The following is a 25,999-nucleotide window of genomic DNA, read 5'->3' on the forward strand; positions in this document are numbered from 1 at the left end:
ACATCCTACTAAAGAATGAATGGGTCAATCATGAAATTAAAGAAGAATTTAAAAAATACATGGAAGCAAATGAAAATGAAAACACAACAGTCCAAAACCTTTGGGAGGCAGAAAAGGTGGTCCTAAGAGGGAAGTATATAGCAATACAGGCCTTCCTCAAGAAGCAAGAAAAGTCTCAAATACACAACCTAACCTTATAGTTAAAGGAGCTGAAAAAAGAACAGCAAATAAAGCCTAAATCTAACAGGAGAAGAGAAATAATAAAGATTAAGGCAAAAATAAATGATACAGGAAAAAAAAAAAAACAGTAGAACAGATCAACAAAACTAGGAGCTTGTTCTTTGAAAGAATTAACAAGATTGATAAACTCCTAGCCAACTTATCAAAAAGAGAAAGGACCCAAATATATAAAATCATGAATGAGAGAGGAGAGATCACAACCAACACCACAAAAATACAAACAATTATAAGAGAATATTATGAAAAATTCTATGCCAACAAATTGGAAGAAATGGATAAATTCCTAGAAACACATAAACTACCAAAACTGAAACAGGAAGAAATAGAAAATCTGAACAGATGCATAACCAACAAAGAAATTGAATTAGTAATCAAAAATCTCCCAACAACCAAGAGTCTAGGACCAGATGGCTTCCCAGGGGAATTCTACCAAACATTTAAAGAATTAATACCTTTTCTTCTGAAACTGTCCCCAAAAATGGATGGAAAACTTCCAAACTCATTCTATGCGGCCAGAATTACCCTGATCTTAAAACCAGACAAAGACGCCACTAAAAAGAATTACAGACCAGTATCCCTGATGAACATGGATGCAAAAATTCTCAACAGGATACGAGCTAATCAGATCCAACAGTACATCAAAAGGATTACTCACCGCAACCAAGTGGGATTTATTCCTGGGCTGCAGGGTGGTTCAACATCCACAAATCAATCAATGTGATACACCACATTAATAAAAGAAAAGATAAGAACCATATGATCCTCTTAATAGAGCAGAATAAGCATTTGACAAAATACAGCATCCTTTCTTGATAAAAACCCTGCCTCAACATCATAAAGGCCATATATGAAAGACCCACAGCTAATATCATCCTCAACAGGGAAAAACTGAGAGTTTTTCCCCTAAGGTCAGGAACATGACAGGGATGTCCATTCTCACCACTGTTGTTCAACATAGTACTGGAAGTCCTAGCCTCAACAATCAGACAACAAGTAGAAATAGAAGGCATCCAAATTGGAAAAGAAGAAGTCAAACTTTCACTCTTTGCAGATGACATGATGCTCTATGTAGAAAACCCAAAAGACTCCCATCAAAAAATTGCTAGAACTGATACACGAATTCAGCAAAGTTGCAGAATATAAAATCAATGCACAGAAATCTGTTGCATTTCTATATACTAACAATGAAGCAGCAGAAAGAGAAATCAAGGAATTGATCCCATTTACAATTGCACCAAAAACCCTAAGATACCTAGGAATAAGCCTAACCAAAGAGGTAAAAGATCTGTACTCTAAAAACTATAGAACACGTATGAAAGAAATTGAGGAAGACACAAAGAAATGGAAAAAACATTCCATGCTCATGGGTTGGAAGAACAAATATTGTTAAAATATCTATGCTACCCAGAGCAATCTACACATTCAAGGCAATCACTATCAAAATACCACCAGCATTTTTACAGAGATGGAACAAATAATCCAGAAATTTGTATGGAACCAGAAAAGACCCTAAATAGCCAAAGTAATGTTGAAAAAGAAAACCAAAGCTGGAGGAATCACAATTCCAGACTTGAAGCTGTATTACAAAGCTATAGTCATCAAGACAGTATGGTACTGGCACAAAAACAGACACATAGATCAATGGAACAGAATAGAGAACCCAGAAATGGACCTTCAACTCTATGGTCAACTAATCTTCGACAAAGCATGAAAGAATATCTAACAGAAAAAAGACAGTCTCTTCAACAAATGGTGTTGGGAAAATTGGACAGCCACATGCAGAAGAATAAAACTGAGCCACTTTCTTACACCATACACAAAAATAAGTTCAGAATGGATGAAAGACCTAAATGTGAGACAGGAAACCATCAAAATCCTTGAGGAGAACACAGGCAGCAACCTCTTTGACTCCGCCATAGCAACTTCTTGCTAGACACATCTCCAAAGGCAAGGGAAACAAAGGCAAAAATGAACTGGTGGGACTTCATCAAGATAAAAAGCTTTTGCACAGCAAAGGAAACAGTCAACAAAACTAAAAAGCAATCTACAGAATGGGAGGAGATATTTGTAAATGACATATCGGATAAAGGGCTAGTATCCCAAATCTATAAAGAACTTATCAAACTCAACACCCAAAAAACAAAAAAATCTAGTCAAGAAATGGACAGAAGATATGAATAGACATTTTTCCAAAGAAGACATATAAATGGGTAATGGACACATGAAAAAATGCTCAACATCACTCATCATCAGGTAAATACAAATCAAAACCACAATGAGATACCACCTCACACTAGTCAGAATGGCTAAAATTAACAACTCAGGAAACGACAGATGTTGGCACGGTTGCAAAGAAAGGGGAATCCTCCTACACTGTCGGTGGGAATGCAAACTGGTGCAGCCACTCTGGAAAACAGTATGAGGTTCCTCAGAAAGTTAAAAATAAAATTACCCTATGACCCAGTAATTGCACTACTGGGCATTCATCCAAAAGACACAAAATAATGATTCAAAGGGACACATGCATCCCAATGTTTATAGCAGCAATATCCACAACAGCCAAAATACGGAAAGAGCCCAGATATCCACTGACAGATGAATGGATAAAGAAGATGTGTTGTATATATATACAATGGAATATTACTCAGTCATCAAAAAGGAATGAAATCTTGCTATTTGCAATGACATGGATGGAACTAGAGGGTATTATGCTAAGCGAAGTAAGTCAGAGAAAAATAAACACCATATGATTTCACTCATATGTGGAATTTATTTTTTTAAGATTTTATTTATTTATTTGAGAGCAAGAGAGCACACAAGTGGGAGGAGGGGCAGAGGGCGAAGCAGACCCTGCTGATGGGGGAGCTCAACTCAGGTCTCGATCCAGGGACTCTGGGATCATGACCTGAGCAGAAGGTAGATGCTTAACAGTCTGAGCCACCCAGGCACCCCCATATGTGGAATTTAAGAAACAAAACAGATGAACATAGAGGAAGGGAAGGAAAAACAAGGTAAAACCAGAGAGGATACAAACCATAAGAAACTCTTAACTCTAGGGAACAAACTGAGGGTTGCTGGGGGTGGGGGGAATGTGGAGGGGGGATGGGATAATTGGGTGGCGGGCATTAAGGAGGGCATTTGATATAATGAACACTAGGTGCTATATGCAACTGATGAATCACTAAATTCTACCCCTGAAACTAATAATACTCTGTATGTTAACTAAACTTAAATTTAAAAAAAAGAAAAAGAAGTGAATGAAAGTCTAAAAATTAAGAAAATAAAAATATTAGGTAGCATTAAGTGCTCTGTATATAATTAAAATAAGAGATAGTGATTCGCTGATCAGGGAAGCTTGTCTTAGAAGTTGATATTTAAATTGAGATCTGAACGATGATAATAAAAAAGAAATGGCCAAAATAGAGACCTCAAAACTGGAACATTCTTGACATAGTTGAGGAACCAGGAGATGTGGCTGATGCGGCTAAGCATAATGGGTAAACTCAGCAAAACATGGGGTTGCAAAGGTATACTTGGGCCAGATTGTCCATGGTTTTGTAAACCAGGGTGAAGGGTTGGGATTTTACTCTAAGTGAAGTGAGAAATGAGTGTAGGGTTTTGAGCAAATGCAGTATTAAGTGGTGTATGTCTTATCAGGAGCACTCTGACAGCTGTATACAGAATAGTCTTCAGGGGAGCAAGGGACAGCACACTCTTCAGAGGCATGACTGCAGTGGTCAGGCCAAGAAATCAGGATGGTTTGGGCTAGAATGGTGGTGATGGAGGTGGAAAGAAGTGGATGAATGTGAGATATGCTCTGGAAGTAGGTCCAGAAGCTTGTGAGATGTAAGAGAAAGAGAGGAGTCATGTGTAGAATCAAGCTTCGGAGCTTGAACGCCTGAGATGAGGACAATGAGGACAAGGGCAGGCTGGGGGGAAGGACAAGGTATCAAGAGTTCTGTTTTATCCCTATTAAAATTAAGATGCCTTTTAGAACTTGAAGTGGAAATATCAAGTAAGCAGATGTAAATGCAACTCCAGAACTCTCTAACGTGCTCAAGACCAGAGGGTTAAATTTGAGCCTTCCCCAAGAAAAGGTATCCTGTGCAATTGTAAGAGATCACCAAGAGTGAGATTATGAGGAGAGGATTGAGCCTAGCAGAGAGAAGGAATGGCCAGTGAGGTAGACAGCGAGGGTGGGACACCTGCAGTATCTGGTGTAGCAGATCTCCTTTATTGAGACAGTGCTCAATTCTCAGGAACTGGACATTTCCGGCTGAGGACTTTCTACTGCATCCTTCTCTGAAGAATTTCCCTTGGCTTCTAGGAGATGCCTTACCTGGAGGTGCCTGGAAAGTTATGCCTCTACTCCATCCTCTCAGGGTGGCCTATATCCCATAATGAATGCAGGGATGTAACAGCCAGCCCCTTTGCCTCTGTGGGTCAAGGCATGTTCCAGAACTCTGATGGGATAAGGCTAAGGGTAAATTTCTCCTGAAATTAGATTTAACCTTGATTCTTTCCCTGCTCTGTTCTGCTTCCTCACACTTTTATAGGTTTCTCCTGAGAGCACAGCCTCAATAAATTACAAAAATCTATGACTTAGATTCTCCAAGATACATAGTGTAACAGAAGCCAAGGGGAAAGAAAAGGAAAAGAAAGCTATTTTTTAAAAGATGCAGGCCATATCCCAGGGAAAGTTAAGTAAAATAAAAGCATAGATATAACCACTGGATTTAGCAACATGAAAACCATTTGTGACCTTGGCAATAGGGGTGAAGTGTTGGGGAAGAAACTGATTGAAGTGGGTTGGGGAGAAAATGTGGAAAAGTGAAGATAATGGGTAATAGACAATTCTTTTAGGAACTTTGGCTATGAAGAGATCTTAGAAAATTAGCAGGCAGCTGGAGGGTTTTTCTTTGAAAATAAAAGATAGTACAGCTTATATTTACATGCTAATGGAAATAATTCTGCAGAGAATGAGAAACTAATGATATAAGGAGAGGGATCATTTCAGAATCAAAATCCTTTAGAAAATGAGAGAGGATATAATCCAAAGTGTAAGTGGGTGCTGGCTCTGCATAAGAGTAGGGACTCTTCACTGAGGTTGTAGGAAGGAAGTTGAAGAAAGCACATGCAGATCAGGGCCGTGGATGGATTTGGTGATAGAAAGCTGAGGAAGTTCCTGACTGATAGTATCTGTTTGTTTTTTTTCAATGAAATATGAAACAAAACCATCTGCTTGGAGGGGGAGATGTATGAAGTTTGAAGAAATGTAATTTTGAAGAGCAATCTGGGCAAATGTGGTAGGGTGGCATCTGATAGCCATAGCTGGTTTTCTGATCAAAAGGCTCCAAAGAAGATGTTATAAAATGGATAGATGACCCAGGAAAAGGCACCAGCTTTGGATGACACATTAAATACATGGCCCTTTGGCTAGAAAAGGCTACCATGTGAAATTCTGAGCTCAACACCAAGACCATATAGAAGATGAAGAGGGCTCAACGGAAAATCTCAAGATTTATACGATTCTAAAGTTAAAACTAAGATGAAGTGAATGGAACCAGAATTATTCTTGATAGAGTAGGGTAACTAAAAGAAGATTCAGGAAGGAAGGAAAGGAAGAAAGGAAGAAAGAAGGAAGGAAGGAAAGGAAGGAAGGGACTCAAGGCCAGATTGGGTCACTAGAGAACACCTCTCTGGGAAAGTGATGTTTGAGGTGAGCTAACTGGGATGCCTTAACAAGTTGTTTGAGGTGAACTATTTGAGATGCCTTGCCAAGGTTGTTCCAAATGTTATTCCATTCACAAAGGGTCTCAAAAATACCAGGCATCCAGAAAGAGCACATACAGTGTTTCACTAGTAACACTCTATGGTTATGGATAGTTCCTGAGGGGAGGCCTTTAGTCATATAAGAGACAGCTACTGGATAAGTTGGAAACTTCTGTTACTTCAATAATTATCTATAATGAAGTTTCTGTTGGCATATTCAGAATATAACTCTTCTGTCCTTTGGAAACTAGCATATTGCCATTGATTGAAAGACACCATCTCTACAAAATGGTTTTTCATGGTCCCATAACCAGGAAATTATCGCATCTTAAAATCAGGAAGAACTTGTATAAGTCACCTAGTGCAGCAGATAAAATGCAAATGGGCAGCCCTCATGTACACACTTGGTAATTGGTAGCTCTTTTATTTCTTAGGAAGTGTTATTTACTTATTTATTCATATTTTTGTTTGTTTGTCAGCCTCTCTATAACTTCTATCTAATTCTTCCCATGGCAATCATAAAAAAAAACAGCTTTATTCCCCCTCCTCTCTGCCACATAATAATCTTTCAAATATTTGAAGATTGCTATCATAGTCCCTCTGAATTTGTTCCATTCTTCCTTAACCATTTCCCTCAGGACATAATTTCCAGACCTCTCACTGTCCTGGTCACTCTCTCATTTTTATAAGCACCCCTCTCTGGAAACATGGCGCCTAGGGTGAGACAGGAAATGTGATCTCATAGCATAGATGCTGGTGAGACCACAGAATCTCCCTCGGGCAGATGACTGCACCTCTATTAATGCAGCCCAACATGGCATGCACTCTTTCAGCAGCAGGGCATATTATTGTTGCATAATTGATTTTGTGTGTGGCCATAAAAAACCCACTGCCAAAGAGGTAACTGTGAAGGAGATAACCCACATCCTGGACTTGTGCAGTTGAATTATTTTCTTAAATGTAGGAATTTACAGTTATCCCTGCAAAAATTGAATCTTGTTGGTTTTGGCTCAAAAGATCTCTCAAGTTAACGTGATGTTGTCACTCTTGTCACTCTAAATTCAAAGCCTAAAACTGGACAATGTCACTGGGCATACAAGATCTGTTTTTTCCATCCCCACTTTGGTTAATGCACCCACCATTCTTCTAATCCTATCACCTCTCATGACCAAACTTTGGAATCACCTAGAACTTCTTTCTCTCTCTACACCCAAATTCAATCAGTCACCACTCTTAGTCTCAAAATTCCTTTTAGATGCATCTTTTTCAGCTGTATCTCATTGCAGTCACCCTAAAACTGGTGATCATTACTGCCTGCCTATAGCATTACATAGCCAAAGAATGTAAAGAATCGGATGTGTATAAAGAGTATTTAAATTCCCTTTATCCAGGCCTACTATATTATATATAAACGGCTGCCTAAATAACCAGTCCACAAGGAATCGCCCTACCCAATAATGTCCTAAATGTTTTCAGTATCCCTATTACATTTTCTGCATCTTGGTATACTTGTCCCAAACAGTGTCTATCCGGCCCAACTTTTCCTAAATTTGATTTGATTTATTCGATAGGCTTATTCATACCTCTAAGTTACAGCCTGTCTGTGGCCCACCTCAAAATAGATGGATGTTTCCTCTTACAGCTTGGATGTGAGGTAGGCATCTCAGTGTCACCAATGCCTCTGGATTATGGAATCCAGGTTTAATGTGTAGCAATCTTTGTATAAATAGGAGAGAAGAGGCCAAGAAATTTGAGAAGAAAAAGTACCGATTGACTTATTAATGATAATACTAATGACTAACACCTAAACAGAATTTTATTTGTGCCAAACACTGTGCCAGGTAGCCTTGTACATTCCTTGTACACTCTTTAGTCAGTATTGCACAGTGGGCAAAGCACAGGATTTGGAGACCATCTGCTCTGCAATGTACTAGCTTCTTGGGCAAGTCCAATTCCTAAGTGTCAGGGTTTTTTTGGGTTTTTTGTTTGTTTGTTTTTAATGGGGATAGGGTGCCTGGCTGGCTCAGTCAGTAGAGCATGCAACTCTTGATCTTAGGGTTGTGAGTTCAAGCCCATGTTGGGGGTAGATATTACTTTAAAAATATGGGGATACTAGTGTCTACTTTTCAGGGCTGTCTTATGGATTACAGACAATACAATAAAGTGCCTGGAAAATAGCAGATACTGTGAAATGTTAACTATAATCTTTTAGATCCAGAAGAAGACCATAGTACAAAATGTTGGACATGCATGGTGCTAGAACTTCAGTAGGTGCTTCATATATATAAGTTGACACTTCCATTCGGTTTTCAAATTTTCCACCTGTTTTAATTTTTTTTAATTTCTTCAAATTTTTATTTAAATTCTAGTTAGTTAACATATAGTGTAATATTGGTTTCAGGAGTAGAATTTAGTGATTCATCACTTACATACAACACCCAGTGCTCATCATAACAAGTGCTGTCCTTAATGCCCATCACCCATTTGGCCCATCCCCACAGCCACCTCCCTCCATCAACCCTCAGCTTCTTCTCTCTCATTAAGAGTCTCACGGTTAAAACTGTTTTCTTCATGATTTCTAACTCATTTTTTCAAACATTTCTAAGTTCAAAGCCACTTTTTAAAGTTGAAATATAATTGGCCTATAATATTTTGTAAGATCAAGGCATACAGTGTGTTGATTTGATACATATATATACTGCAGAACGATTACCACCATAACCTTATCTGCCACCTCTATCACATAATTGTCATCTCTTTTCTTTTGTGCTAGGAACAATTAAGATCTAGTCTCTTAGCAACTTTGTAGTTTTTAATACAGTTATTATTGACTATAATCACTATGCTGTGCAGGACTTACTTATCTACTAGTTCCTAGTTTGTACCTTTAAACAAGGTAACCCCAATTCCCCCACCCCCCAGCCTCTGGTATGCACCATTCTGTTCTCTCACAGCCACTTTTCAATGACGTTTTCAGAGAAGAGAAAAATTTTGGCCACAGAATAATGACTTCTGTTAACTTGTTAATTTTGCTGGGAAAATTTTTTATTGTGTCTAGTGATAATGTGTTCCAGGATTCTGTTTCCATTAAACTATCACTTTACCTTAGTTCTCCAGTTATTAGGATAGGTTTCTGTATTTACTGCTCCTCCTTGGCATATACCTCCTTCTTCAGGAAGCCACCTTCCTTTTGTAGTTGCATGGCCCTGTGTACTTTCTATGACCAATTATTATCTTCTGCTTTATATTGTAGTGATTCATGCATATATATTACCTCTACTATTAAGTGAGGTCTCTATGCGATTCATCTAGCATTCAAAGAACAGTGTCTGGAACATAATTGTTGCTCAGTAAACATTAGTTGAATGCTGCCTGCTTAGATCATTTCTGCAACCTAATGGTTCACCCTGTGAAATACTCATTATGGCTCCACATCATTTTTTTTAATCAAGTATCTATGGAGTGCAGTCAGCTCCAATCTTCCCAACTTGATATACTTCCTTCTAAGGGCTGCATGTTTTCTTTATTCTAAGCATCTGCTCATTCTCACTAACCCCTATACTCAATTTGGCGTAGAGCCCGCCTATCAGATGTATGCCTGGAACTTGCACCAGGCAACTTCTAACATTTAATTAAGCTGTGCTTGTCACTATTAATTGCCACTGTAAACTCTGTGCTATTTATTATGTCTTTCAATTGCTTATTTGATTTTTAAAATGATATCTCTGACTAACTTGGATAAAAACATTTTTAAAAGTGTAAAAAAATGAGTTCGGGGGCACCTGGGTGGCACAGTCAGTTAAGCCTCCGACTCTTGGTTTCTGCTTGGTCATGATCTCAGGGTGGAGATCTCAGGGTCGTGAGATTGAGCCCTGGTCACCCATGCTCAACACAGAGTCTGCTCAAGACTCTCTCTCCCTCTTCCTCTGCCCCTCCCCCTCTAAAAATAAATAAATAAATCATTTTAAAAAGTTCAAATGTCCATTTTATCTGGACATCTTTTTGAACTAAATCATGCTTGATGATACCATTTTGGAATAAGCTGTTAGATCATTTGCCTATAACATATATATGTATATGTTTTAGCTAGTATGTGACTACTAATCCTGAAATTCTTTAAGGACAGTGAATATTCCCATTCACTATACCTAAATAATACATAATATAATGTTAGGTTCTATAAACTATTTAATAAAAATAATTGAATCAAATTAATGAGAGAAGACTAACGGGATTTTTACATTTTTTAATTAGCATGTGTATGACCAAGGTGTATCGGGGAGGGTAGCATTATGGCTCAATCTGCTAATTCTTATAAATGCCTTTTTAAAATTTTTTTAAGGAATCTGTGGCATATTTAAAATCACACTTTAGGGGTGCCTGGGTGGCTCAGTCGTTATGCGTCTGCCTTCGCTCAGGTCATTGTCCCAGGGTCCTGGGATCGAGCCCCGCATCGGGCTCCCTGCTCAGCGGGAAACCTGCTTCTCCCTCTCCCAATCCCCCTGCTGTGTTCCCTTTCTCACTGTCTCTCTCTCTCTCTGTCAAATAAATAAATTAAAATCTTTAAAAAATAAATAAATAAAATAAAACCACAGTTTAATACAATTGTAAAATGCTTTTTTCTAAGTCCAGCTATTCCTGACTTTGCTTATTTGAATAATTTTGCAGATTTCAAAACTATTATTTAAATTTGCATATCTTCTTAATATATAAAGTCGGATTTCTCAAAACAATTGTAATTTCATTGGAAAGAGAGGCAAAGGTTCCAAAGTCCAGCATACCATCTAATCTCTATAGAGATACCTGCAACCTTTAAGCACTGTCCCCTTAGACCCCCAACATGAAACCCAGTGTCATGGAATTGGCAAGTCCTACTCACTCATTATAAGAAAGACTCTCTGACTGGCATTCACAGTAAAATCATGAACAAAGTATTACCTGTTAGCATCCTGTCAGAAGCTTCTTAAGAATACGGAAGAAACAAGAGTTTCGAATTGTCAGAAAAGAGGAATTACAAGACAAAACTGACATTCAGTTAAAATGTAAAACCCAAAGTGTTTGGAAGAATGAAGCATTTGGATGTTTGAATGAGGGTAGGGGCTACAATTTTCCAAGTAACCAGGATGTCAAGGCATTCTATACAAGGTATTGTTGACAGCAACATTAGGTGCTAAGAATAATGAAGCACGTTTTAGAGATAAGGCAAGCAGGGCATAGAGAGATAATGTGAGCTGTTTCCCATCACCTAGCCAGCAAGTGAGAGAAGAGGGTTGAGCTTCTTCTGGACACCTGACTGCCAGCTAGTGGAGAAAGCTCAAGTTCCAGAAAGGGTGCAAGAGGCTTAACACAGGCTTGAGCAGAGAGGCGGAGGCAAAGGAAGAATAAAGGAGCTTGGAGAGAAGGAACTCCCTAGGGGCCTGTGTACCTGGACGGGATAGAGTAAAGCAGGATAATAAATCCCTGTTTGATAGGAAAGCCAGGCTTAGAAAACAGAGGCACTACTTGATGGAGGAAGAAGAGATTTCCAGTGATAAGGACAGAAGAAAGGACAGTACGGCTGACAAACAGTACAGATGACATCAGTTTCCTACTGTTTCTTGAGGCTTCTAGAGTGAGACCTGGAACCCCAAAGGAGGGAGAAAGGGAAGTGTTTGCATGTGCTGTCCCTCTTGTGTTCCTCTGCATAACTCATCATCCAGATCTTCACTCCGTTGCACTTCTCAGGACCACCTTCTCTTACCTCTCTGACTAGAAATGCTCATAGCACAGTATAATTCTCCTTCATGGTACTTTTCACAATTGTAATTTTACCTCTATTTGATTGCCTTTCCCCACCAAACCTGAGAATAGGGACACATGGATATTTTTGTTCTTTTTTATATTGCCAAAATCTATCAGAGTGCCTCATCCACTGCAGGCACACTTAACTATTTGCTGAACATGGGAAGAAAGGACGAATGGAAGGAAGGAAGCAAACAAGCAAGCAAGGGAGGGAGAGAGAGAGAGGAAGAAAGGAAGTTGATTGTGTTAGGGGTCAATGAGAAGGACAGTAAATATAAGAAAAGGAGAGACTAAAAACACAATAACAAATTTACAAACTACCCAACTCTGCTTAAGATTGGCCTTATTTACTGTCAATTGTTTATGGTCGAATAAAAAGCTTTGGTAGACCGTATCTTATTTCCGGGCAGTCACACATGTGAGCCTCATAAGGGGAACATTATTGTACTACCATTGGACCGTATGAGGCGTGTTAACAATGCTACACACGAATAGAGATGATAGTTATTTGTTTTTCTGGGGATTTTAAAACTATGGCTGATTTGCCTATGAAAGGACTTTGCTCCTAGATGATGCCATAATTATGATAACATTGTGTTTGGCTAAGTTGGACTCTGAAAATGGCTTCCATCCCATTCCACTCAAGTCCACATTATATGGTTTACTAGGTGCCAGGCACTGGGGACAAAACAAGATCTCCACCCTCAAGAGTTACAAAGTGCTTCTTTGAAAATTGTTGCTATCCCAGCCCTTCATCAGTCACAGACCAAATGCATTCACCCTAAATTACAGGGCATTAACTCATTTTTTTCATGTCATTAGAAGGGATTAAAATTTCCCCAAATTTCACTAGTCAAATAAACAAAGAAAGAAGAAGTAGGATCTGTATTTTCTAAAGAACCTCCTCCCATTTTATGCTTGTTGCCAGTTACACTACAATGGTAATAGTAATCATAATAGCAATTATAACTTTGAAAATTTCTTATGTACCAGGCATTGAGCTTTACATATGTTAACATTTAACTTAATCCTCAAACAAAAAGATAGGGTCCATGTGTTTTTCACATTTGTATCCTTGGGACCAGCACAGACACAGGAAGATGAATTGTAAATGTTTGTTAAAAGAATGCATATGTAAAGAAATGGTAAGTGGGGACAACCCATGTAGCATTCAAACCTGCTCTCTTTAGGCAACCCAGTTTTTGTTTTTAGGAACTACAAGTTGAAATACCATACCCTGGTAAAGTTCACATTAAGTATATAACTAATGAAACAGAGCTGAAAGCAACCTTGAAAGAGACTTCATTTTATAGATGTATTCACTGGTTGAGTGACCTTGACAAGTGATTTAACCTCTTACTGAACCATACATACATTTTATTAACAATAGGAGGGTAATAACTTCCTTGAAAATGAACAGAATTCCTAGCATTGTGCCTGGCTCTCAAGAAATGATTGATGTTGTTATTCTATTTGATACCGTTTTATGAGTGCTGAAATTTAAAAGTATTATTTTTGCTTTAGGAACTTAAAAAATATCAAGACCATTTTAATATTTTTTAGAAAATATGACCAAAAATCGGAATATTGGGGCAAACTGGACTTCCTACAATGATTTAGAAAAAGGCTAGTCCAAAAGGCAAGCACAGTATAGACCCCCCAAAAATGTGGTAGGGGGATACTTTTAATAATTACTCATAAAATGTAGGATTTGAGGCAATACAAGAAAGAGTCCAAACTAACTCTTGAAAAATACATTCAGGGATTTTATAGAAAATGATGAGAATAAGAATGATGATCTTAGAACTATGATATACATATCACCAGGTTATAAAGATCACAAAGACACTTTGTGGCTTAGATCATTCCTCGACTTTTCAGCTCAAATGCCACAACATGTCCTGCCTGCCTTCTCTACTGTCTTCTTAGCATTGATCACTGCCTCACATCCTGTTTGTTTTGCTTGTTGGTTTGAAGCTCCATGAAGGCAGGGATTTTCATCTGTTACTCAATCACCAGTTCCTAGTGCCTAAGACACAGATGGTGCTCAATACTTACGTGTGGATGGAGTAAATGAAGGCAGAAATTGAGACCCGGGGGGATTAAGCCCTTTTATTTAGCTGGTACGTGGCTGAACCAGTTCAGATATCCAGGTCTCCCAAACATTCCTCCAGGGCGAGCAGCCCCTCTTAGCTCTCTCTTTTCTGAAACTATCATCTGTCCTTTCTGTTAGAAACTATGGGAATGACTGTGCAGCATTTCTGAACCATATGAACAATCTATATCTTTTGAAGGCTTCTAGCACATTTTATTTGAGCTACGTCTACAACTCCCATTATAAAGGGGAGATTGACTTTTTTCAAAATTCCACAACTAGGGAGACTCTATATGAGAAAAATTGCTAGTTCATGAACAGCTAAACAGCTATGCCATTAGCCTGAATCTGACTTGTAAAGCACTTTAAAGGTAGACCACAACAAGTCTACTTTCTAAATCAGATGAATTTGTCTTTAAAACTAAGGGCTGAGCTTAGCCACCTCCCTATTTAAGGAAGTTGTGAGCAAACAGAAGTCAAAATTTAAGGGCTCTCCTAAATAGAAGGATAGGGAGGAAAGTACTGGGGGAACCATGAGAAGAAGACAAAGTAAGGATAATCAGACTCAGGCTTTTTTTCCCTGAGGAAATATATTTTACAGTCTTTAATTTTTTTTTACTAAATAGCTATTGACAAAACATGAAGGAAGAATACACATTTTTAGACATGCAAGAGTTGAAAAAAATTGAACTACCACATACCCAGACGAGGATGGCATCTGGAGACTTACTCTTACAAAATAAGAAAGGAAACCAAGAAAGAGGAAAATATGGGCCAGAGGAAACAATGGGTCCAATTCAGGAGAGCCACCCTAGCCTGACATTATCCAGCAAACCTACACAATAATCAGCTTCAACTGGAGCAGGAGGATGGAGGCCCCTGGGGGGATGTCACTCAAGGAAAAAGCACATTTGATAGAATATGTAACATAATCCAGTTTGAAATAAAATGAGGCCATGCCAAAGGTAAAAGACACAAGAATAAAAGAAAGGCAACTGGAAACTCCAAGGGAACAGAAATGGGATATAAGGAAGAAAATATAATCATAATACATTAATTAACTCTGCATAAATGATATTTAATGAATGATATACATCTTAGAATTCCCCAAGAGACAAAATATTTAACCACAGTTATAACTGAATACAGTGTAAATGGTATACATCTTATAAAAGTAACAAGTTTAAAATTTTTGGTGAGGAGGAGGGAAGGAGAGCTGAAGGTGGATTAGAGATGCTGACACAGTCATCTTACAAAGTGGGGACTAAAAAGAGACTGCAGTTGGGAAGAGAAGAAATGAAGGTGTGGCAATATTAAGTTTAAAAGACAACTATGGAGAAACTAAGTATATTAATAGTATTTGGAAGAATGAAGAAGAGTGATATCTAAAACAGAAAAATCAAGGAAAAAAAGATGAGTGAAAAATGTTTATACATGGAGATCAGTTTTGGGGGTGAGGGAGGGTGGGACAGAAGATAGTATCTTTTTATTATAAGCCTTTGGTAATATTTGATTATCTTAAAACAATGCATTGTGTTACTTTAATGGAAAAAAAATCAAGTGGGGGGAGAAAATCAGGTCATGACTCAGTCAAATCCTAAATCCTTTTGCATAGAAACTCCTCTATTCTATTAGAAAAGTCCAAATCTTTTTTCTGTAACTATATATGCACTATTGGAAGTTACCATTAAAAGGAGGAGTTTGTGAGTATTGCCCTATTTTTTTAAAAGACTTAGCCACAGATTACAAGTTCAAAAAATTTTGTGAATCTAAAAGGAAATGAGGTAGGTGAAGGTAAGAAAATAGTTTTGTTTTGGTTTTTTTTGGTAACTCTGAACTCAAAACCAATGAACTGCAATGACTTTACTGTTTATAGGTTCTTCTAGTGTTTGGTGACAGTTTAGAAGCAAATAAAAAGAAAACTGCAAAATTAATATCCCTTGCTTTCTCCTAACGTCAAGATCTTTAGCCGCTGAGGTTTCACATTGTTGGGCAGAAATGTTTAACACAAGCATCTGGGATTCATTCATGTCAACTGTTGCTCTTTCAGAAGGGTATTCTTTATTTAAAATACTAACCTTCTTTTAAAGCCTGCTTCAGAAGAAATGAATGTTTCTTCCTTCCCATTCCCTGCCAACACTCCCATTTCAAAATTCAGCCTGCTCTAGGAAATTGAAAAGGAACCCCCTTGCTACATCCAAAAACTATCTTCATTCCATATGCAAAGCTTCAGGATAGTCTCCAGGGTGAACCGCATCTCGGGGATCCTCAATCCCACTTCCAGATGGAGCCCCCAAGGTAGGCAAGCAGTTCCAGGCTCTCATCCCTTTTCCAGATGACAGCCTCCAGAAAGATGAGTGTGGCAGAGACCTAATCCTCTGATTCCAGATGTGCACACAAATAAGTTGAAACGTCTTCTCCCCTACCATATGTAATCCCCTAAGGGAGAGAGCTTTTTGATGCCTCTCCAAAAACACTCCACAGTAAGTCTCCCAGGAGCTGTCTCCAGAGATCAAAGGCTTATTTTTCTCTCACCTCTTTTCTCTCTTCCTATTTTCCAACCTCAATCCAAAATGATATGCTATTCCTTACCTGGGTCAAGGTGCTTATCTCAGGGCACACCTTGGGTATTTGGTTATTCTGAAGATCCAGAGTCTTCAGGCCAGGCAGTTTATCTAATGTTGAGGGCATCTTTGTTATCTTCTTCCCATTCAAGGTAACGATCTTAGTGTTTTCACCACCCTTCAATGCTCTTACTAACAACCTTTCAGTCATGGGCTTATAAGAGAAATAGAAGAGAGAGAAGGTAATTGCGAGGGATTAAGTTACTTACTGTGCCTCTTTAGAACCTCTAATTACAGAATTGGTGTGTCATGGAAACAAAAACATTCTGAGATCTACCATGTCGAGGACAGGAGGCATCAGAGTGTTTCCTGTGAAAAACGTAGGGAGAGGAAATAGCTGATTCTAGATTTGGAGCAGGAAATGTACAAGAGGAGCCTAGGATATCTTATGCCAGAGACATAGAAGTTATCAGACTAATGAGATCACACATCAAAAGGACACAAAAACCAACTTCCAGAGGTTCCCATTGGTCTAAACCGGGAAATTTGAGGATCAGAAAGAATAATCTAGAATCAAACATGTGAAAATACATTAAAACCGGGGCACCTGGGTGGCTCAGATGGTTAAGCCTCTGCCTTCGGCTCAGGTCATGATCCTGGGGTCCTGGGATCGAGCCCCGCATCGGGCTCCCTGCTCCGCGGGAAGCCTGCTTCTCCTCCTCCTTCCTGCTCGAGCTCTCTCTCACTATCTCTGTCTCTCTCAAATAAATAAATAAAATATTTTTTAAAAAATAGAAAATACATTAAAACCTAAGAGTTCATAATGGTATTTTAAAAATAAAAGAAACTCATTGATTACAAAGGGATTGCTAAGGAACTCGTAAGTCTGAAAATTGATAAAGGAAAAAAAATGAAGTGTTTATTCTGCTTTTCCACTACAAGTGCATTTTAGTGTAACTTAAGGGTAATAAAGTTCCTACTCAAAGAAAAAATAAAAGCTAATAAATGAGGAAGGAAAAATAGATTTAGAAAAATCACTATTTTTGCAAATCCAAATAAAAGAATGGATCTCACAAAAATCATAATTGGATGCTAAGAGAATTAGGTAAAAGATTGATGAGAAATTTATAAGTAAGAAATCAGGCTAATAACTTAAAAATCAGTTTTAGCATCATTAAAATTGAGACCACCACATGTTTTAAGTCTCATGATGTGATGCTATAAAAAAAGCACACAGCACCACTTATGAAATATTCTTGCCTAAAAATTAAATCTGAACGTAATCATGTGTCCAGATCTAGCTGCCATTTACAGAAAATATGAGGACTAGAAAACAAGCTAACTTCATGTCAGGCAAGCAGTGAGCCAAATCCAGAACATGAGAAATTCTGCAGAATAGATAAAAGGTTCAACCAACAAATCAATGGCATTAATAAAAAGGAGAAACAGGAAATAAATGAGACAAGAAAAATTACAGCCAAATGCAATATGTGGACCTTGTTTGGATCCTGATTTGAATAAAAATATTATGGAGTCAACTGGGGAAATGTGATCATGGACAGGATATTAGATGATAGGAATTGCTAATTCCATTATGTGTGATAATGGTGTGCTGGTAGTGTTTTTTAAAATGTACTTAACATCAGGAAATGCATCTGAAATTTGCAGGTGAAATGACATAATGTCTTGAATTTTCTTTAAAATACTGGGGGGGGCAAGTGAGTGGAGAAACATCAAACTTATTGATGCTCAGTGATGGGTATATATGGGTTCATTATATTATTCTCATTATTCAAATAAAAGGTTAGGACAAGGAATGAGGTGGAGCTGAAACCTATTTGATTTGATTACTATTAGAACTTATGAGTCAGTTTGAGGCTCGGAGGCATTTGGGATTGTGTGTGTGTTATATGTTATATGTTTTATATATATATGTTATATGTTACATAAATATATATATTCCTATATATATGTATATATATAGTCCTAAAGAATCATCATTAAATTTATGAAGAGTAGTATGTACATCAGTACCATCATAATAGTAAAACAAGAGGTGCTGATTAATAGTGACTTACAGTTGCTAGAATAAAATCATTTTTCAGCTACTCAGTCACTGTGCTTTGTCTCATCTCTTCCAAACCTATCTTCCAGCTTCTTTACTCTGATACTGTTTTAGTTTCTTAAGAACAATCATGCTGTAACTATCTAAACAAACTGATCACAGGCTTTAAAAAAGAAACCTCATGGACACTCATCTCCTCTGAAGTAACTGTGTGCAGCCAGGACCCCAGCTGACACTATCCAAATACTGGTAATTTGTTACTGCCAGGTAACAGGTAAACAGACCACTGCAAGCTAATACTGCTTCATATTAATTTTCTTAAACTAGAAAATCTGGTAAACATTCTTGACTCCTCCTTTTCTCTTACTTCCAATATCAGTCAGTCCTACTAATACTACCTGTTTCAGTTATCTATTGCTGGGTAACAAACCAATGTAAAACATGGCTTAAGACATTTATTTTATTCACAAATCTGCAATATGGGCAGGGCTCAGTGGAGAAAGCTTGTCAGTGTTGCTCTTGGCAACTGCTGGGATGGCTCAAAGGCTGAGGTGGAAATCATCTAAAGGCTCATTCACTTATATCTGGTGGTAGGTGCTGCGACCTTTGGGCAGTCAGCCAGAACACCTCCATGCAGCCCATCCAAGGTGGCTTGAGCTTCCTCCCAACATGGTAGCTTAGTTCTATGGGTGAGCATCCCAAGAGAGAAAGTGAAATGGAAGCCATATCACTTCATGACCTAACTTCACTATCATGTAGCATCACTTCTGCCACATTCTATTCATTAGAAGCAAGTTACTCAGAACAGCCCATATTCAAAAGAAGATGAATCACCTCTCAATGGTAAGTGGACATGTCTTAAAACTCACCACAGTCCAGCCCCTGGCCATGAGTTATTTATATTCCTTTAACACACAAAATAGACTTTCTTCCAAGATCCCCATTCTCCAAAAGTTTCATCTGTTTAGAGCATTAGATCCCAGAATCTTGTCATCTTCCTTGAGTCCATTTCAAGGACAGTTCATCTTGATCTGAAGACCTATGAACTAAAGAGACAAATTATCTTATCCTCACATACCCAGAATTTAACAATGGGTGAGGTGAAATGTAGGACAGGCAATAGACAATGCCACTCAAAAAAGGGGAAAATGAGAGGCACAAGGAAGCCTTGGTTTGTAGCCATTCTGGAACTTAACTAGGTATGTGTTGTCAGATCCTTGATTAATGTTCAGTCCAACTGCCTGGGGCTGGCTTTTGGTCTCCTATCTCGGCTCCTGAATTATCTTTACTTTTTCATAAAACATTGCCCTTGTTTGCTAAATTTTCTCAGAGTGCTTGTCCATAGAAGCTCAAGACACCAAAGACCTCTTTTCATTTTTCTCCTTTTTTGGTAACAACTTTGATTTGTAATTCATGTTCCACACAATTCATCCATTTAAAGTGTGCAATGCAGTGGTTTAAATATATTCATCAAGTTGTGCAATCATCACCACAATCAATTGTAGAACTCTCATTGCTGAAAAAGAAACCCTGTGTCCTTTAGCTATCACCCTCCCATTCTTCCCATCCACTCCAGCCCTAGGCAGCCACTAATCTCCTTTCTATCTCTATAAATTGGCCTATTTTGGACATTTTATATAGATGGGATCATACAACATGTGGTCTTTAGTGACTGTCTTTCACTCAGTGTTTCCAAGGTTCATCCATGTTATAGCATGTACCACTACTTCATTCCTTTTTATCGCCTAAAGATGTTCATCATATGGCTCTAATACTTTTTTTGAATCAATTTATCATTTGATGGAAATTTAGGTTGTTTCTACTTTTTGGCTATTACAAACGATGCTATGGACATTTATATAAATTTTCTTGAGTATCTACCTAGGAGAGGAATTGCTACATCATAGGGTACTTTTAAGGAACTGCCAGACTGTTTCCCAAAGTGGCTGCATCAGTTTACATTCCTATCAGCAGTGTATGAGGGTTCATCCTTTCCTCTTATTTTTTAAAAGATTTTATTTATTTGAGAGAGACAGCAAGAGCAAGAGAGAGCATGAGCGCATGTGAGGGTGGTGCAGAGAGACAAGCAGACTCCACACTGAGCTGGGAGCCTGACGTGGGGCTCAATCCTAGAACCCTGGGACCGTGACCTGAGGCAGACACTTAACCAACTAAGCCACTGGTGCCCCCATCCTCTCATTTTATACTGTCACATTTGGGGGCTCCCGGGTGGCTCCGTCAGTTAAGTGTCCAACTCTTGATTTGGCTCAGGTTGTGATCTCAGGGTCCTGGAATCAAGTCCCACATTGGGCTCTACACTCAGCAGGGGGGAGTCTGCTTGAGGATTCTCTCTCTCCTTCTCCCTCTGCACTTCCCCATTCTTGTGTTCTCTCTCTCTCTCTCAAATAAATAAATTAAAAAAAAAAAGTTCTACTGGGGGGAGGAGCAAGATGGCAGATGAGTAGGAGACCTAAATTTTGTCTAGTCCCAGGAATTCAGCTAGATAGTTATCAAACCATTCAGAACACCTACAAACTCACAGGAGATCAAAGAAAAGAATAGCAGCAATTCTATGAACAGAAAAGCGACCACTTTCTGGAAGTGTATATTTTTCTGGGGTCATGGTTACCCTTTTAGCATTTTGTTCTCTCATTCATCTATTTTCCTCTGGATAAAATGACAAGATGGAAAAACTCACCTCAGAAAAAAAAAAAAAAAAAAGAACAAAAGGCAGTACAGACTATCAGGGACCTAATCAATATGGACATCGGTAAGATGTCGGAACTAGAGCTAGAGTTCAGAATGACAATTATAAAGATACTAGCTGTGCTTGAAAAAAGCATAGAAGATACTAGAGTATCCCTTTCTGGAGAAATGAAAGAACAAAAATCTAACCAAGTTGAAATCAAAAAGGCTATTAATAAGGTGCAATAAGAAATGGAGGCTTTAACTGGAGGATAAATGAGGCGGAAGAGAGAATTAGTGACATAGAAGACCAAATGATGGAGAATAAAGAAGCTGAGAAAAAGAGAGAGAAACAACTACTGGATCACAAGGGGAGATTTCAAGAGATAAGTGATACCATAGAGCAAAACAACATTAGAATAATTGGGATCCCAGAAGAAGAAGGGGTGGGGGGACAGAAGGCATATTGGAGCAAATTATAGCTGAGAACTTCCCTAATTTGGGGAAGGAAACAGGCATCAAAATCCAGGAGGCACAGAGAACCCCCCTCAAAATCAATAAAAATAGGTCAACACCCTGACATCTAATAGTAAAACTCACAAGTCTCAGAGACAAAGAGAAAATCCTGAAAGCAGCTCAGGAAAAGAGGTCTGTAAGCTACAATGGTAGAAACATTAGATTGGCAGCAGACCTATCCACAGAGACCTGGCAGGCCAGAAAGGACTGGCATGATATATTCAGAGCACTAAATGAGAAAACTATGCAGCCAAGATTACTATATCCAGCTAGGCTGTCATTGAAATAGAAGGAGAGATAAAAAGCTTCCAGGACAAACAAAAACTAAAAGAATTTGCAAACACGAAACCAGCCTTACAAGAAATATTGAAAGGGGTCCTCTAAGCAAAGAAAGAGCCTAAAAGTAACATAGACCAGAAAGGAACAGAGACAATATACAGTAACAGTCACCTTACAGGCAATACTATGGCACTAAATTCATATCTTTCAGTAGTTACCCTGAATGTAAATGGGCTAAATTCCCCAATCAAAAGACACAGATTATCAGATTGGATAAAAAAATCAAGACCCATCGATATACTGTCTGCAAGAGACTCATTTTAGACCCAAAGACACCTTCAGATTGAAAGTGAGGGGGTAGAAAACCATTTACCATACTAATGGACATCAAAAGAAAGCTGGGGTGGCAATCCTTATATCAGATAAATTAGATTTTAAACCAAAGACTATAATAAGAGATGAGGAAGGACACTACATCCTACTTAAAGGGTCTATCCAACAAGATCTAACAATTTTAAATATCTATGCTCCTAACATGGGAGCAGCCAATTATATAAGCCAATTAATAACAAAATCTAAGAAACGCATTGATAATAATACAATAATAGTAGGGGACATTAACACCCCCCTCACTGAAATGGACAGATCATCTAAGCAAAAGATCAAGAAGGAAATAAAGGCCTTTTTTTTAAATATTATTTAATTATGTTATGTTAGTCACCATACATTACATCATTAGTTTTGGAAATAAAGGCTTTAAATGACACACTGGACCAGATGGACTTCACAGATATATTCAGAACATACCATCCCAAAGGAACAGAATACACATTCTTCTCTAGTGCCCATGGAACATTCTCCAGAGTAGATCACATCTTGGGTCACATATCAGGTCTTAACCGGTACCAAATTTGTAATCATTCCCTGCATATTTTCAGACCACAGTGCTTTGAAACTAGAACTCAATCACAAGAGGAAAGTTGGAAAGAACTCAACTACATGGAGGCTAAAGAGCATCCTACTAAAGAATGAATGGGTCAACCAGGAAATTAAAGAAGAATTTTAAAAATTCATGGAAACCAATGAAAATGAAAACACAACTGTTCAAAATCTTTGGGATGCAGCAAAGGCAGTCCTAAGAGGAAAGTATATAGCAATACAAGCCTTTCTCAAGAAACAAGAAAGGTCTCAAATACACAACCTAACCCCACACCTAAAGGAGCTGGAGAAAGAACAGCAAATAAAACCTAAACCCAGCAGGAGAAGAGAAATAATAAAGATCAGAGCAGAAATCAATGAAATAGAAACCAAAAGAACAGTAGAACAGATCAACGAAACTAGGAACTTGTTCTTTGAAAGAATCAATAAGATTGATAAACCCCTGGCCAGACTTATCAAAAAGAAAAGAGAAAGGACCCAAATAAATAAAATCATGAATGAAAGAGGAGAGACCACAACCAACACCAAAGAAATACAAACAATTATAAGAACATATTATGAGCAGCTCTATGCCAGCGAATTGGACAATCTGGGAGAAATGGATAGTTTCCTAGAGATGTATAACTACCAAAACTGAACCAGGAAGAAATAGAAAACCTGAACAGACCAATAACCAGTAAGGAAATTGAAGCAATAATCAAAAATCTCCCAACAAACAAGAGCCCAGGGCCAGATGGCTTCCCAGGGGAATTCTACCAAACATTTAAAGAAGAATTAATATCTATTCTTCTGAAACTGTTCCAAAAAATAGAAATGGAAGGAAAACTTCCAAACTCACTTTATGAGGCCAGCATTACCTTGATCCCCAAACCAGACAAAGACCCCATCAAAAAGGAGAACTACAGGCCAATATCCCTGATGAACATGGATGCAAAAATTCTCACCAAAATACTAGCCAATAGGACCCAAAAGTGCATTAAAAGGATTATTCACTGCAACCAAGTAGGATTTATTCCTGAGGTGCAAGGTTGATTCAACATCCTCAAATCAATCAATGTGATACAATACATTAATAAAAGAAAGAACAAGAACCATATGATCCTCTCAATAGATGCAGAAAAAGCATTTGACAAAATACAGCATCCTTTCTTGATTAGGACTCTTCACAGTATAGGGATAGAGGTTACATACCTCAATATCATAAAAACCATCTATGAAAAACCCACAGCGAGTATCGTTCTCAATGGGGAAATACTGACAGCTTTTCCCCTAAGGTCAGGAACATGCCAGAGATGTCCACTATTACCACTGCTATTCAACATAGTACTAGAAGTCATAGCCTCAGCAATCAGACAACAAAAAGAAATAAAAGGCATCTGAATTGGCAAAGAAGAAGTCAAACTCTCACTTTTTGCAGATGATATGATACTTTATGTGGAAAACCTAAAAGACTCCACCCCAAAACTGCTAGAACTCATATAGGAATTCAGTAAAGTGGCAGGATATAAAATCAATGAACAGAAATCAGTGGCATTCCTATACACCAACAACAAGACAGAAGAAAGAGAAACTAAGGAGTCAATCCCATTTACAATTGCACCCAAAACCATAAGATACCTAGGAATAAATCTAACCAAGGAGGCAAAGAATCTGTACTCAGAAAACTATAGAATACTCATGAAAGAAATTGAGGAAGATACAAAAAAATGGAAAAACGTTCCATGTTCATGGATTGGAAGAACAAATATTGTGAAAATGTCTATGCTACTAGAGCAATCTACACATTTAAAGCAATCCCTATCAAAATACCATCCACTTTTTTCAAAGAAATGGAACAAATAATCCTAAAATTTGTATGGAACCAGAAAAAACCCCGAATAGCCAGAGTAATGTTGAAAAAGAAAACCAAAGCTGGCGGCATCACAATTCCGGACTTCCAGCTCTATTACAAAGCTGTCATCATCAAGACAGTATGGTACTGGCACAAAAACAGACACATAGATCAATGGAACAGAATAGAGAGCCCAGAAATGGACCCTCAACTCTATGGTCAACTAATCTTCGACAAAGCAGGAAAGAATGTCCAATGGAAAAAAGTCTCTTCAACAAATGGTGTTGGGAAAATCGGACAGCCATGTGCAAAAGAATGAAATTGGACTATTTCCTTACACCACACACAAAAATAGACTCAAAATGGATGAAAGACCTAAATGTGAGACAGGAGTCCATCAAAATCCTAAAGGAGAACACAGGCAGCAACGTCTTCGACCTCAGCCGCAGCAACTTCTTCCTAGACACATCGCCAAAAGCAAGGAAAGCAAGGGCAAAATGAACTATTGGGACTTCATCAAGATAAAAAGCTTTTGCACAGCAAAGGAAACAGTCAACAAAACCAAAAGACAGGGCGCCTGGGTGGCTCAGTTGGTTAAGCGACTGCCTTCGGCTCAGGTCATGATCCTGGAGTCCCTGGATCGAGTCCCGCATCGGGCTCCCTGCTTGGCAGGGAGTCTGCTTCTCCCTCTGACCCTCCCCCCTCTCATGTGTTCTCTCTCATTCTCTCTCTCTCAAATAAATAAATAAAATCTTAAAAAAAAAAAAAAAGACAACTGACAATGGGAGAAGATACTTGCAAATGACATATCAGATAAAGGGCTAGTATCCCAAATCTATATAGAATTTATCAAACTCAACACCCAAAGAACAAATAATCCAGTCAAGAAATGGGCAGAAGACATGAACAGACATTTCTGCAAAGAAGACATCCAAATGGCCAACAGACATATGAAATAGTGCTCAACATCACTTGGCATCAGGGAAATCCAAATCAAAACCTCAATGAGATACCACCTCACACTAGTCAGAATGGCTAAAATTAACAAGTCAGGAAACGACAGATGTTGGCGAGGATGTGGAGAAAGGGGAACCCTCCTACACTGTTGGTGGGAATGCAAGCTGGTGCAACCACTCCGGAAAACAGTATGGAGGTTCCTCAAAAAGTTGAAAATAGAGCTACTGTATGACCCAGCAATTGCACTACTGGGTATTTCCCCCAAAGGTACAAAT

At 38.3% G+C, this 25,999-nt stretch overlaps 1 protein-coding gene across 2 annotated transcripts in view; it reads right to left on the bottom strand.

Annotated features, from left to right (window-relative positions):
- Positions 1-16,878, bottom strand: part of LRRC69 (leucine rich repeat containing 69) — a 104,708-nt gene extending 87,830 nt beyond the window's left edge. For both annotated transcript variants that reach the window (XM_045896254.2, XM_045896253.2), the window contains exon 1: positions 16,481-16,878. In XM_045896254.2, coding sequence (XP_045752210.1) covers positions 16,481-16,663 — 183 coding nt within the window. In that variant the 5' untranslated portion in view covers positions 16,664-16,878. The remainder of the gene's footprint in view (positions 1-16,480) is intronic.
- Positions 16,879-25,999: the final 9,121 nt, after the last annotated feature.

This window comes from Mirounga angustirostris, unplaced genomic scaffold, assembly GCF_029215605.1.
Source record: "Mirounga angustirostris isolate CCGP_5_RB_7025 unplaced genomic scaffold, mMirAng1.0.hap1 SCAF_4, whole genome shotgun sequence".
NCBI lineage: Eukaryota > Metazoa > Chordata > Mammalia > Carnivora > Phocidae > Mirounga > Mirounga angustirostris.